The sequence below is a fragment of the Equus asinus genome, chromosome 27 (genome assembly GCF_041296235.1).
Source record: "Equus asinus isolate D_3611 breed Donkey chromosome 27, EquAss-T2T_v2, whole genome shotgun sequence".
Classification (NCBI taxonomy): Eukaryota; Metazoa; Chordata; class Mammalia; order Perissodactyla; family Equidae; genus Equus; species Equus asinus.
Genome location: NC_091816.1, coordinates 23,117,148 through 23,132,515, shown reverse-complemented (window position 1 = coordinate 23,132,515; position 15,368 = coordinate 23,117,148). Strand labels below are relative to the sequence as shown.

Below are 15,368 nucleotides of genomic sequence, written 5' to 3'. Positions count from 1 at the left end.
TTCAGGTATTGTCCAACAAAATCTAGTCAGTTTTTATCTAATTTTTCTTTTTCTTTTTTTTGCTGAGGAAGATTGGCCCAGAGCTAACATCTGTTGCCAATCTTCCTCTTTTTGCTTGAGGTCCCTGAGTTAATGTCTGTGCCAGTCTTCCTCTCTTTTGTTTGTGGGCTGCGGACAAGTGATGTAGGTCCCCTCCACCCCCAGGAACCAAACCCAGGCCACTGAAGCAGAGTGAGCCGAACTTAACAACCAAGTCATGGGGCTGGCTGCTAGTTTTTAGAATCTTTAGCATTTTAAAGATTTTTAAAAGTTTAACCAAATTTTAAAGTCGCTTAGTATAACTGAGGAAGAGTCGTTATATTGTCATTGGAAATTACAAAATTTAAGAACCTGATAAAGTACCAGATCAACTTCCTTCTTCTGAAAAAGCTTTTGGTGGGTAGAGCAGTAGACACATTTTGTTCTCTAGAAAGCCTAAAGCCCATCAGACTTTTCCAAACAGAAAAGCAGCCAGAAATAGCTCTCAGTTCTCGTATTGCTTCACACTTCCTTTTAATCTCTGAAACCCACAAGTCTGTTGCTTTACCGCCTCCTCCTGCATTCACTCTTAGCAAATGAGCGCTCAGCTACTGCTGTGGGCTGCTTTAAGCTAAAGAAGTTAATAAGAGCCTTTTGGTAGAGAGCTTAACCAGTTTGTGATGCTAAGGAGATTTCTGGTCTTCAAACAATAATAAAAAAGATGCAGTTTTTACAAAGATGATTCTAACTATATTAAATATTACAAAGAGGAAATATCTCAATATGCAGATTGCCAAATAAAGATAAAGAAGTGGTTTTAAAAAGCATCATGTGGCCATATTTTGGAAGTGGAGGAAGGGGCAAGGCATCAGTTGTTTTCGATGGCTCCCTGCAGGCTCGACCTTGGTTTTGCTGCCCTGCCCACAGCCCTGTGGATACAGCGCCAGTGCCCGTGCGTCCTCCCGGGCAGGAGGCCTCTGCACCCCAGCAGACAGCAAGGTGTGTTCAGGGGCTGTAGACCTGAGTTCCCGTTTTCCTCTGTGCTGACTAGCCACGTGAGATGCTTCCAGTCACCCCAGATCCCGATCACAATTTCCGTACGTGTCAAATAGAGAGGTGGACGAGATCAGTGGTTTTAAAGTTCTTTTATAAGCAGAGTACCATATTGAAAAGAAATTTTATGCAGAAAATGGACACCTAATTAGCTAAAAAGTGGAGAGGTGTTAAGTGTGTGGGCTCTGAGGCCCAATCCCGGCTCTAACCTATGCCAGAAGTGTGACCTCAGGGACCTCACTAGCCTTTCTGAGCTTCAGTGTCCTCACGGCATAGCAAGAATAGTTATGAGGATTAGATTAATGATTTTTTAAAGTGCACGGTGAATTGTACCTGGCATATAAGAAGCATGCAGCAGATATTGGCTATTTTTATTTGATATTGAAGTGGAGAGACCGTCTCACAGCTCCACTTTGCATGCACCCCTGCACACACCCGTGCACACACACACAAACACGCATATACATATATGCACTCTCATACATGCAGCTACACACATACGTACATGCATCCATGCACACCCCTGCACACACACACAAACACGCATATACATATATGCACTCTCATACATACACCTACACACATACGTACATGCATCCATGCACACCCCTGCACACACACAAACATGCATATACATATATGCACTCTCATACATACAGCTACACACATACGTACATGCACCCCTGCACACCCCTGCACACACACAAACACGCATATACATATATGCACTCTCATACATACAGCTACACACATACGTACATGCATCCATGCACACCCCTGCACACACACAAACACGCATATACATATATGCACTCTCATACATGCAGCTACACACATACGTACATGCATCCATGCACACCCCTGCACACACACACAAACACGCATATACATATATGCACTCTCATACATACACCTACACACATACGTACATGCATCCATGCACACCCCTGCACACACACAAACATGCATATACATATATGCACTCTCATACATACAGCTACACACATACGTACATGCACCCCTGCACACCCCTGCACACACACAAACACGCATATACATATATGCACTCTCATACATACAGCTACACACATACGTACATGCATCCATGCACACACATGCACACACACTTGCATGCACCCTCCTACATACACCCACACATACATGTGGCCATACACACAAAGACACACATGCACCCATACGCACACACACATGTATGCACTCTCCTGCATACACATACATGTGGACACGCACACACACATCCATCTCCCACCAGTAACCTCTCACTTTCAGGAAAACGATCAGACTAGTGATCTCTTTCTTCCAGCTCCAACATTCTTTGAAATTCTATTTTTTTTCTGCTTCGCATCAAATAGGAGGTGTGCCACGTATAATTACAGTATCATGACCTCCTCCCTAAGGTGGATGCAGGGTATTACCGCCATGCCTTTCATGTCCCCCATGGCAGCCGTTAGATATTAACGTTTTTGCTTGTGCCCTATTCCACTAGTGAACTTCTGTCAACTCTGCTTCACGTTTTGCTTCATCCTGCTTTCTTCGGGTAGCAGACAAAATGAAACAGGAAGTTCAGCAGACTTTTTTTACACATTTGAATCGGGTTTCCACCCATAAATTCAAGAAAAGCTATTAACAATTATTGACCAAGAGCACTTCCTTCTGTGACTTTAGTAAACAGCTGAGTGAAATGGAGCAGACCTTGTCCGGAGTTCAGAGGAGTCTCTGTAAAGGAATTGCAAGTGCGAGAAAGTGCAATGACACACCAATATCAGAGACTCGTAAAATCGATATTTTAAAAAATTGCAAAGTAAGCCTCAAACAGTTCAACTTAGGCACTGTTTTACAAAACAGCTGGGAGATTTCTGCTCCAAGAATGAAAAATGACAATAATCTTTTGTGTCACATAGGAAAAAGTAAGATCTTCCATAGAGGAGATCATTGGTTGCTGCAAAGTACTTAGTATTTTGCTGAAAACTCAGCAAGTATTCAGTGAGGCTATTTGTCAACTTCTTGTTGTGGAGAATATTACTCAGAACCACACGTATACCCGTGGTGTCCAGTATTGACAGGCAAAGGCTGCCTTACAAGGTAGAGAAGTACAGATCTGGTCATTGGCTCTCAAAAGTCAGACTCTTTCCCTTAGAAGTGGTCCAGCACGCCTTGTTCCCTTGGCATGCCCTCTCATGAGCACAGCCCAGCCACTTCTCCCCAAGTGTGCAGCTCCATATGGCATTGAATCGTCTCTCTAAACATGAACCTCCACTTTGAAGGGTTGTTTTGCTTGTTTGTTTGTTTCTCACCAAGATGAGATGCTGTACGGAATTAATTTGTTATGTTCCTGAGTTACATTGCAGCTGTCAAATCCAGGAATAATTCATAATAGAGTTACCATTACTAATCTTTGTAAAGACGTGCTTTCTAAGCTATTGTTGTTCTTACATTTGCAGGGCCATGACACCACAGCAGCTGCAATAAACTGGTCCTTATATCTATTGGGCTGCTATCCAGAAGTCCAGAAAAAAGTGGACAGTGAGCTGGAGGAAGTGTTTGGTATGTTTGGGCCCCTTGCTAGTTACACTGTGGGTCCCAAGTCCATAGAAGCAGATGTCATTCTTGCTCCTTAAGGATGTGTATAGGACTGTTCTAAAGATACTGTAATCTTGAGAGTATTATGCTAAGTGAAATAAGCCTGATGGAGAAAGTCAAATATGGTATGATCTCACTGATAAACAAAAGATAAAAACTACAACAAGAACAACGAACAAACACATAGAGACAGAGATTAGATTGGTGGTTCCCAGAGGGAAAGAGGGTGGGAGGAGGGCAAAAGAGGTGACAGGGCATATGTGTACGGTGTTGGATGGTAGTTGACTTGCACAGTCCTTCTGAGATTGTTAAACAGGTCACTTCCATCAGTACTGAGCCAGGAGTCAAGGTTGAAGTCACCATTGCAGAGGCTTAAATCAACAATTTTAATAAATTGATTACCACTTCTAAAAAAATATATATATATACTGTAATAAGCAGAAAGTCTCCCAAATTGGCTCCCTTCCAGTACTGGTCTCCTTTCCATTACACAAGACCTCATCTGTTCACTTACAAGTGTTTGCTAATCGCCTGGCATGGACCGCGCTGGGCTAGATGCCGGGGATGCACAGATGAATGTTACTGTCCTCAAGGATTTTCCCGGTTAATAGATGGAACAGACATTGTATGTAAAGCAGTGAGTCATTGGGGCTGTGTGCTTGAGTGCTATGGAGAAGATAGTTGGGAGCAGAGAGGAGCAGATGATGCTAGTTAGAGAGGTCAAAGAAAGCTTTTAATTTAGGATTGCATCTGGCCACAAATGAGAGAAAAGATGGGTTAAGCTGATAGGATGCAAATTTCTATCATACAACCAGCAATTGGCAGGTAAGGAGTCCTAGGCTGATGCCAATAGGGATGCCATCAGAGTCCCAGGCTTGCTCTTTTTCCTCTCTGTCATCTTTACCAGCATGGCCTTTGTTTTCTTGATTGTTCTTCCAAGTCTCATGTTTATCTTTAAGGCAAGGAGAAAGGGGGGGGGGGGTGGTGCAATGAAAGATGCATTAGTTTTCTGTGGCTGCTGCAATAAATTCTACAAACTGGGTGGTCTAAACCAACATAAATTTATTCTCTTACAGCTCTGGAAACCAGAAGTCCAAAATCATATCACTGAGCTAAATCAATGTGTTGGCAGGGCTGTACTCCTTCTGGAAGCCCTAGGGGAGAATTTGTTTCTGGCCACTTATGGTGGCTACCAGCATTCCTTGGCTTATGGCCACATCACTCAAGTCTCTGCCTCTGTCTTCACACCACCTCCTGTGTGTGTGTCAGATCTCCCTCTGCCTCTCTCTTATGAAGACATTTGTGATGGCATTCAGAACCTTCCTGGATAATTCAGGATAATCTCCCCATTTTAAGACCACTAACTTAATCAAATCTGCAAAGATATCTTTTTTCCAAAAAAGGTAACATTCACAGTTTCCAGGAATTAGGACCTGATATATTTGGGGGCTATTATCAGCCTACCACAAAGGGGCTATGCATTGTGCCACCCTTTGTTTAATCACATGTCACATGGCTCCCTAAAGCTGGAAGGAGAAAAGGAGAAAGGTTGGGTCAGCCAACCAATGAAGTGGTATCTGATGCCATTTCAGAGAGTAAAGAAGTGGGGAAGGAAAAATAAAGGAAAAAAGGAGGAGAGGAAGAGCATTCTACAAGGATGGAAGCGGATGAACAATGGCACAGAAGTGGAAAAGTTTGGAGGGCAATAGTGAATAATGAGGGACAGCTAGAAATCAGAACATTTGGTAGAATGTATTAAGAGATGACATTGGAAAAGAAGTTTCGTGTCCATATTGTATGAGAACTTAAATTTCATATCAAGAGGGAAGACTATTTTTAGAAGGAACTTCTTTTTTTTTTTTTTAAAGATTTTATTTTTTCCTTTTTCTCCCCAAAGCCCCCCAGTACATAGTTGTGTATTCTTCGTTGTGGGTTCTTCTAGTTGTGGCATGTGGGACGCTGCCTCAGCGTGGTCTGATGAGCAGTGCCATGTCCGCGCCCAGGATTCGAACTAACGAAACACTGGGCCGCCTGCAGCGGAGCGCGCGAACTTAACCACTCGGCCACGGGGCCAGCCCTAGAAGGAACTTCTTGGCTCCGTTTCTATAGTCTTTTTATTTTTTCTGTATCAATTTTAATGGCACATTGCCTCTGGTGGGTAAATTTGGTCTTCTAAAAGCTCACAGGTTGCTCTGGAATGCATCCACATTTTCGTATCCTCTACCATTTCTAGTTCGTTGCTGGTCTCACAAATGCTTTTTGATCTCGCATAATTAGTAATTATTACTGGAATTTTTATTTTATTGCTTCTCCTGTTTTCTGCTAATTGTGCCTCACTTTTTTTTTCTACCTCCCAATATTGAGTGGCTGGGCTCAAGTCATCATTAGGAGAGAATTTTATTTTAAAAGTGTTGCTTAAACTGCAAGATGTCCATTAAACATGACAATTAAATATTCCGTAGGACAAGCCATGTTGTCAAAATGCCCACTTAACCCACCCAAACATCTCAAACCCACCTTTCGCTGACCTTCTATAAAACTTTTTTTTAACTAAAAAAAATTTTTTTAACAAAAGAAAGTAGACAAATGTATATTGGTGAATGCTAACCGTCCATATTCACATAGAGACACAGTGTAATCTCTGAGCCCAGTATTGAGGGAAAGAAGAAAAAAACTAGAATTCTCAGTGCTACTACTCAGGGACCAAGCACCTCCCAGCCTCCAGCAGAGCTAAGGGATCAGAAGATTTTTCTTTCTTCCCGGGGAGCATGGTGGTGTTCATCCTATAAAATTTTTGTTGAGACAGGAAGGGATAAAAATGAGTTTGGAACAGAAAGAGGCAGAGATCTGTTTCCCACTGTATTCTGCTGAAGGTATTTCCCCCCCAAATAAGTTGAGAACTGTGGTGTAAAGCAGAGAAAAGAGACTTCAAGGACAGGGTAACTGAGCACAAGAGGGGGAAAAAAAAGACTACAACTTGCTCCCAAAGCCTGGAAGACATTAGTCATTTTCTCCTTCATGCTGCTCTCTTCCCTCCCCTCATCCTCTTCTTCCTCTTCATCCTCCTCCCCCTTGTCATCAACGTCTTCCAATTTTTCTTCTTCAGCCTCATCACCATTATCTTAGCCTTGCCTTTATTCCTTCTCTACATGTCAGGAACCAAGTAGTACCGTAGTGAATTTGGCCAAATACCGTCTTTGATGACCTCTCCTAAAGCATCTGCATCTACATCAGAAGGGTCAGTAAACCGGGAGAGAAGCTCTCTGGTGCCCCCTGCTGCTACTTCCTGTTGGCTTTATTCTGCATTTGACTTGAATATTCCATCAGATCCTTTCCAGATTTCCTTTTGATTTCAGTGGACTTTGAAGATGGACCATCACTCTCATTCAGATAAAATTCTTGGGAGAGAACTTTATTTTTTGAAGTAAACATTTTCATCAAGATGAAAATCTATTCTGTAACCCGATTTTACACCTTCAAATTCTGTCGCTTCAACTGTGGTCGAATAATGCACTACCTCTTCATCCTCCTCCCCAAGCAGTGCAGACTTGCGGGTGGCTGACAAAGGTTGTTATGCCATAATATGGGATTTTGGCAATTAATTCTGACCTCTTGTGAAAAAATGGTTGATGGAGTTTGTTATATTTCTGTTCTACTTTCAAAATCTCCTCACTGGTCTGTTCAGTAAGTCTGTCTGTTTCATTTTGTATTTCATCATTGTTTCCTGCTACTTCTTGCCGTTCTTTTTCTCCCTTTGGCAAGTCCAGAGAGGTGGATGTCCCCTCCGGCCTGCAGGCAAGAGGCGGCGTTGGTTTCTTTGCTTGAGGTGGGAGCGAAGGGCATTGGGGGGCCATGCTGTGGGGAAAGCCCAAGAATCTGACCCAAGAGTATCTTGCACGTCTGGAAGAAGCTCTAGGAATTCAAAATTCACCACTTCAAATTATACAATTTAGTGCATTCACAACATTGTGCCACTGTTACCTCTATCCAATTCCAAAATATTTTCACTCCAAAAAGAAACCTTGTACCATTAAGCAACCACTCCCCATTCCCTCTTTCCCCAGCCCCTGGCAACCCCTAATTTACTTTCTGTCTCTAGGGATTTATCTGTTCTGAGTACTTCCTATAAATGGAAGCATACACTCTGTGACCTTTTGTAGCTGCTTTCTTTTCCTTAGCGTATGGTCTCATTTTATTTTGATGGTGTATAATATTAGAAATTCTACTTTAGCTTAGGTATTTAACATTCAGTGTTTTGATTAGTGTATTCCTCTTTGATGTCCCACTCCCCAAGCCCAAATGGTTCCTTCATTATCACCTCACACATTTACTTTAATCAGGGAAATCTGATCGTCCTGCCACCTTGGAAGACCTGAAGAAACTTAAATATCTGGAATGTGTTATGAAGGAGACCCTTCGCCTTTTTCCTTCTGTTCCCTTATTTGCCCGTAATCTTAATGAAGATTGTGAAGTCGGTAAGAATTCTATAAAATTCCATATTAAGAAGAATAGAGAGAATGGATTTTTGAGTGTCTGTCTTGCTCCGTTCACATGGCATCTTGACTCCTTCCTGACAGCGGGTTACAAAATTGTGAAAGGATCCCAAGCCATCATCGTTTCCTATGCTCTGCATAGAGATTCAAGATACTTCCCAAATCCTGAGGAATTCAAGCCAGAACGGTTCTTTCCCGAGAATTCGCAAGGACGCCATCCATACGCCTACGTGCCCTTCTCTGCTGGACCCAGAAACTGTATAGGTTTGTATCCATCAGAATTGGTTTGACCTTTCAGGGTCAAATGGGAGTGGGTTTCTCACAATAATTTCTTTAAGATACAGTGTCCCATACGCAACCGTCATTTGAAAAACTGGTTTCCGTTTTACTCTACTCTCTATTATATAATTTCCTCCACTATACATTTTTGTTTCAAATATGACCGTCACAAAGTGTGTTAACAAAGTATGACAGACTGGGCGGCTTAAACACCAGAAATTTGTTTTCTCACAGTTCTGGAGGCTGGAAGTCCGAGATCAAGGTGTTGGCAGAGTTGGTTTCTCCTGGGGCCTCTCTCCTTGGCTTCTGGATGGTCATCTTCTCCCTGTATCTCACATGGTCTTTCCTCCGTGTGTCTCTGTGTCCTAATCTCTTCTTTTTATGAGAACACCAGTCAGATTAGATTAGGGCCCATCCGTATGAGCACATTTTAATTTAATCACCTCTTTAGAGGCTCTGTCTCCAAATACAGTCACGTTCTGAGGTACCGGAGTTTAGGATTTGACATATGAATTTTGGGACACACAGCTGAACCCATCGCATAAAGCATAATCAGTTTCTGGTAGAGTTTAAAAATGTTATAGATTTTGGATTAAAGTAGAATATATTTTATATAGTAGAAAACTTATTTATAATGATTAGTTATATTTAACCTAATTTCTGTGCAAAACTAAAACAAAGCGTGCTTACCATGTGGCCAGCTGAAGTACTCAAACAAAATGAATGCACACCACCATGCATTATAAACACTTTTGACTTTAGAATCTTTAGCATTTTATGATTTAGGTAAATGCAGGCATTAGTAAAATGAGGTCACATTTAAATGAATGAATCTGAAGCGTATTTAGTGACTCTATAGTGCATTAAATTAAAGGCCCAGTAAGAAAGCAATCCAGAGTAGTGATTCTCATGCTTCAAGGAGCCCAGGATTCATCTAGAGTACGGATAAAATACAGATTCTTGGCCCACCCTAGCCGTTCAGATGCATTGCGTGGGAGTGGGGAAGTGCACTCTAGAATCTTCTTCTTCTTCTTTTTTTTGCTGAGGAAGATTCACCTTGAACTAACATCTGTGCCAATCTCCCTCTATTTTGTATGTTGCTGCCACAGCATGGCCACCAACAGGTGGTATAGGTCTGGTCCCAGGAACCAAACCCAGGCCACCGAAGTGGAGCATGCAGAACTTAACCACTAGGCCACAGGGCCTGGCTCCAAGAATCTTCATTTTTAACAAGCATCCCAAGTGGTTCTGATTCTTCCAGGACCTACTGTAAAAATACAAAATTGCTTGCTTCCTCTAATAGAACCTGTTCTTTCTCACTTTTGAGATACATCTATAATTAAATTGATGGTATTTGCATTAATTTGAAGGTCAGAAATTTGCTGTGATGGAAGAAAAGATCATTCTTTCCTGCATCCTGAGGCATTTTTGGGTAGAATCCAACCAGAAAAGAGAAGAACTTGGCCTGGCAGGAGAGCTGATTCTTCGTCCAAGTAATGGCATCTGGATCAAGTTGAAGAGGAGAAACACAGAGGAATCCTAACTGTATTATTGGACTGTGCCCTTCTCATGAAGGAGGTCTTTCTTTAAGGGAAACTTTGAATTTGTAATTTAGAGATCATGAGTTCAACACTCTTAATCCTTAGACCTAATTTTCTCTTGTCACCACTTACCTTGGGATCAAGTCTACCAAGGAGAGAGTTTTTATATTTTCATCACCACCATAGATCTTACCCCTTGTCCCAAAAGTACAGTTAACTGATGACAGCATCCAAATAAACGTCTAACAAGTTCTCAAAAGTGGAATCCACAGGCCAATTCAATGTCAATCAACAAACCGGATGGATATGATTTAATTGAGGTTCCAGAATTTTTGTAAGGAATTCTTGTTGACTCAGGAACATATATATGCATATATCCATATAGACCTAATCTGAAGAGTGTAATTAAGGACTTAGACTTAAGGAGGTTAAGTTTTTAAAATTACATCAGTTCCATCAGTTATGAGAGTAATTATTATGGTGCTTTTCAGATTTTATCCCCTAGAGTGGATCACTTATGAGTTGACTCAGGTTCTGTTTCTGTTTCCCTTTTGACTGTGTACTTGTGGTCTTCATTTTATTCTTCACAGCATCACAGTTACCTTTATATGTCATGAATTATGGGGCGAGATTCCTCTTGGCAATGTCCAGTCCCTCACGGTGCCTCATAAACTTTTGGAGCTGGAGAGACCCTGGAGCTTATCTAGTTATACTCCCTTTTATTAGAAGTAAGGGAATGAGATCAATGAGAAGGTAAATTTCTGTCCAAAGTCGTGCCACTAGCGGGTGACAGGGCTGGAAATAATTAGTGGTCTATACTCTAAATGTCTCCCCTCCCAATATGATAGACTTCTGTTATAGTATGCTATTGCTTTATGGAGCTCAGGTCTATCACTAGCTGTGTCATTAGAACACAGATGCTCTGCCTCTGACTTTGGTGTATTTCTTCTAGAATTATTCCATCATTAAAGGAAAAGAGAAGTCGTTCATTTATACTCAGTAACCCAGTAAATTTAATCCTCTAGAGCATACCTACCAAGTTGATAACTGACACACTGTCCTGAATTTTAATTCCATCCACAATTTCTCTACTCCCTCACTCAGTGATGTTAAAAAATTCTTTTGATAATTTTAATAAGATTGTTCCTTCAATTTTCCCAAGGCAATAACAGATAGAAGCAACAAATGAAGAGGATGGAATATATATTCTTCAGTGGCTATCAAAGGAAGAGGTTACAAAACCAAAGCCATTTGGAAAACACTACAGGCTGAGGCATTTAGGGCAGGGTCAGTAGGTAACCCACTTTACTGTCCCAAAGAGCCCCAGTGTAGACAACCCAGGCCCTAAGTTGAGAAGAAAAAGTCAAAGAAGCGTATGATACAACTGAAAAAATTCCTGTCACGTGGATAATCTTGTTATCTAGAAAGTGGAGATATGTAGAAAATCTTGTTCTCAGATGACTTTGGACAATTAACGTTTTATTCATGGAAATCAGTATTATTTCTCAATTTTATGCACTTACATTTAAACTGTGCCTGTTTTTTTTTAAGTGACCCTACACTAAATTTGAAATTAAATTTAAAACAAAACATTGCTTAATGTTACCTTTTGGCCTAAGATTTTCACTTAGCACCAGAATCATTGGTTATTCATGGTTTAATTGGAAGTTCACTTCAACCATGTCAAGAGTTGGAATTGAGAAATTATATCATGATCTGTAGTAACAAAAGGCAAATGTTGATTTTTTTTTTAAATAAGAGGATGATCAAGTACCTGTTTGTGTCTATTACCTGTCCTACACCTGCTTGAAAGAGGTATCTGAAGAAAAATAAATTATATTTTCAATATGGGTGCTACTTTTATTCTAAGAATGCATATCAGTTTGAAAAAATATAGGTAACCTAATTTTAGTGGGATTATAGATATAATTCTGTGATTCTCACTGAGGTGCATTGGGAAGAGCACAGCCTAAAGTGTTACCCTTCTTAGGGACATTTAATGATCTAGAGACACAAACAACAGAAATCATTCATGAGTCAAAAAGGCACCACCAAAGACCTTTCTCAGTGAACTGACATTATTTTCTCTTTTTAAAATTAATTTTAATGAATTAATTTTTTTATTGCAGCAACATTGGCTTATAACATTATGTAACTTTCAGGTGTGCATCATAGTATATTTCAATTTCTGTGTAGATTTCATCATGTTCACCACCCAAAAACTAATCCATCTCCACACACATCTGCCTTATCACCCCTTTTGCCCTCCTTCCCCACCCCCCCCACTTCCCCTATGGTAACCACCAATCCAATCTCTGTTGCCATGTGTTTGCTTGTCGTTGTTTTTATCTTCTACTTATGAGTGAGATCATATGGTATTTGACCTTCTCCCTCTGACTTATTTCACTTAGCATAATACCGTCAAGGTCTATCCATGTTGTCACAAATGGCCGGATTTCATCATTTCTTATGGCTGGGTAGTATTCCATTGTGTATATATACCACATCTTCTTTAGCCATTTGTCCCTTTGATATTGAACCTGAAGTGAGTTCACTCACCCGTTGCACAGCAAGCCAATCTCTGACACCAGGTGTAGTGGAAGAAAGTAGGAATTTTATTATTACACAGCACTGAGCAAGGAGAGAGGGCAGCTAACGCTGAAATCCCAAACTCCCCAAAAAGCTAAAAAGAAGGGTTTTTTACTTGGAGTTTTAGGTAGGGGAGGGGGAGCATATGGCCTTGCTGGTTGGAGCTTTCCCACCAGCCTGTCTTTGGCCTTGAGACACTTGCAGAGAGGAGGGAGCCCGTGACCTTGCTGGTCAGCAGCTTTCCTACCAGCCTGTATCTCTTTGCAGGGAGGAGATAATAAATCCAGGTGCTTGTCCTTGGCAGTGTCTGTCTCCATGGAGGATAGTGGATTCTGGAGCCAGGAAGCCAGAGAGCAAGCAGGGAATGAGTGTTTTCGTTTTAACCCCACATATACTGGGTTTAACGTAGGGAAACTGATATCAGGGTCAGTATCACCTTGATAGACACCTAGGTTGCTTCCAAGTCGTGACAATAGCCATGACATTCTTTTCTTCATGGGCAGCACAATAAAGCTTTTGCTCATCTGTTTCTTTCCTGTGGGCCCATGTCCTGGCCACACAGCAGCTTCACCAGAGAATCAGGGCCTTTTTCTTTTTTTGAAAACCACAGGTTCTCTTAAAGCTCCCAAGGCAGATCACCTCTCTGCCTCTGGCACCTCCTCCCATCCAAGCTCTCAAGCTCCATTAGAGAACTATTCTTCATTCCCTCACCTCAAAACAGTCCAGCACCAAACCCCCTCTCTCCAGGACGCTGTAACTTCAGGTAAAGATAACCTTCCATATTAGCGTTTTTTTGCTGCCTAACAAATTACTACAATCTTAGCAGTTTAAAACAACACTAATTTATTGTTCTGTAGGTCAGTAGGTGGGCTGAGCTAGGTTCTCTGTCTAGTATCTCACAAGCCCAAAATCAAGGTGTGGAGGTTCTGGGGAAGAATCCTCTTCTAAGTACATTCAATTGGTTGGAAGTTGTTGGTTCCTTGTGGCTGTAGGACTGAATTCTCCATTTTCTTTCTGGCTTCTGGCCAGAGACTTCTCTCTGCCCCAGAGACCACTGTCAGGTCCTTGTCCCAGGCCCCATCCATCTCAAAGCCAGCAATGGAGAGCCTCCTGTGAAATCTCTCTCACACTTTGAATATCTCTGATTTCTTATGTAACAGCAGAAGAAAACTGTTTTTAAGGGGCCCGTGTGATGAAACCAGATCCACCCGGATAATCTCCATTTTGATTAGCTCAAAGTTGACTTAGTAACCTTAATGACACCTGCAAAACTGCTTTGTCAGGTAACATAACCTAGTCACAGAAAGACAGGGTATCTCATTTTGTTCAGTCCCCTGGATTAGAGTGGGAAATCTTGGGGAACACTTTAGAAATCTGCCTATTACCGCCTCTTTTCAGTTTCATTCTGAGTTAGTTCTTCTGAATCCACAAGGAAATTTTTAGCTTTATTGTCTTACTGAAACGTAACTTATGGTTTCGCTGTAAGAAAAATCCAAACAAAACACAGAAGTATATTTAAATAGGTTAAAATCTGTAATCTCATCTTTTAGGGAAACAATCTCTGAGGGTTTCTGCCATGATTTGGAGGCAGGATCGTTTCATCCCAGCCATCTTTTCTGCTGTTGAGGCTGGTAGCAGATGAGATCCAAAATTTAAGATTTCATGTACCTCACAGGGCACAGGACTGCCTTTTATTGATTGCTGGGGTGCCAGTTGATGCTCTGAATCTAAAAGGCAGTACAGCATGCGTATTTGAAATATGTTACTTCATTACAGCCAGAAAATATTTTATTGACGTTATCCTACATTTTTAATAAACACGGTTCTGCAGTGCAGTAATATGCATTAAATCTTTATTTAAAAATCAACTCCCTAAAAATCTAATTCCCTAGCCAGAACAGTGTACTGCCATTTTGAAGAATAGTGAGAAAACAAAGGAGATTTAGTGGGCAAGTGATTATGGTCTCTAAATATTTGAAAGAGCTCAAAAGAGAATAAATTATTTTGTGTGGATCTAGTAAATTAATCTAGGATTGAAGGATAGAAGTTGCAAGGAGGTATATTTCAACATATAGGAAGGCTTTTTCTTAAAAATAAAATGGAATACCCTCAACCGGAACACGCTCCCGGGAAAATCAGCATGTTTCTTTCCAGTTGAAGTATCTGTGCCAGGAGCGCTATATAGCAGATTTCAGCCTACTGTGTCTGAAAAGGGCCGGATGGTAAATCTTCTCAGCTTTGCAGGCCATAGTGTCTCTTTCACAACTACTTAATGTCTGTAGTTGTAGGTGAAAACAAGCATAGATAATACATGAATGAATGGGCATGGCTGTATTCTGATAAAACTTTACAAAAACAGGCGCTGGGCCAGATTTTGTCTGTGAACTGTGCTTGTCAACCCCTGCTGTATCATATTTCCTGAATTGGGTGGGAGGAGGACCTAAACATCAATCAACTCCCTTCCATACTTAAAATTTCAATGTTACAAGATTCTTTGCCTATGGTATAGGAGGGCATAGATACCATTCACCAGAAGATGCTGCCAAGACAAGCTATCCACACCCACCCTTTATTCAGTTGTGCATCTAGGTGATTATAATGGAAAAAGTCCAGTGAGATGAGATTTAAGCTGCATGACCCTAAATAACCGGGAATATTATGAACCTTTAAAAAGAGGGAAACCTGTGCATGACTTGTGTGGCCCTAACATGAAATAGTTAATATATTAAATAGCTGAATACAGGGATGGGATGTTCATAGAATATGTTGACAGGACAAAAAGTTGAAACTGTTG

The 15,368-nt window shown here is 41.1% G+C and overlaps 1 protein-coding gene and 1 pseudogene across 1 annotated transcript in view; one reads left to right on the top strand and one right to left on the bottom strand.

The window, feature by feature from the left end:
- CYP4V2 (cytochrome P450 family 4 subfamily V member 2) overlaps positions 1–11,833 on the top strand; it is a 29,365-nt gene extending 17,532 nt beyond the window's left edge. The window contains exons 8-11 of the mRNA XM_014855765.3: positions 3,534–3,636; positions 8,013–8,147; positions 8,250–8,429; positions 9,815–11,833. Coding sequence (XP_014711251.1) covers positions 3,534–3,636; positions 8,013–8,147; positions 8,250–8,429; positions 9,815–9,987 — 591 coding nt within the window. The 3' untranslated portion in view covers positions 9,988–11,833. The remainder of the gene's footprint in view (positions 1–3,533; positions 3,637–8,012; positions 8,148–8,249; positions 8,430–9,814) is intronic.
- LOC106840367 (protein SET-like) lies at positions 6,536–7,665 on the bottom strand (annotated as a pseudogene).
- Positions 11,834–15,368: the final 3,535 nt, after the last annotated feature.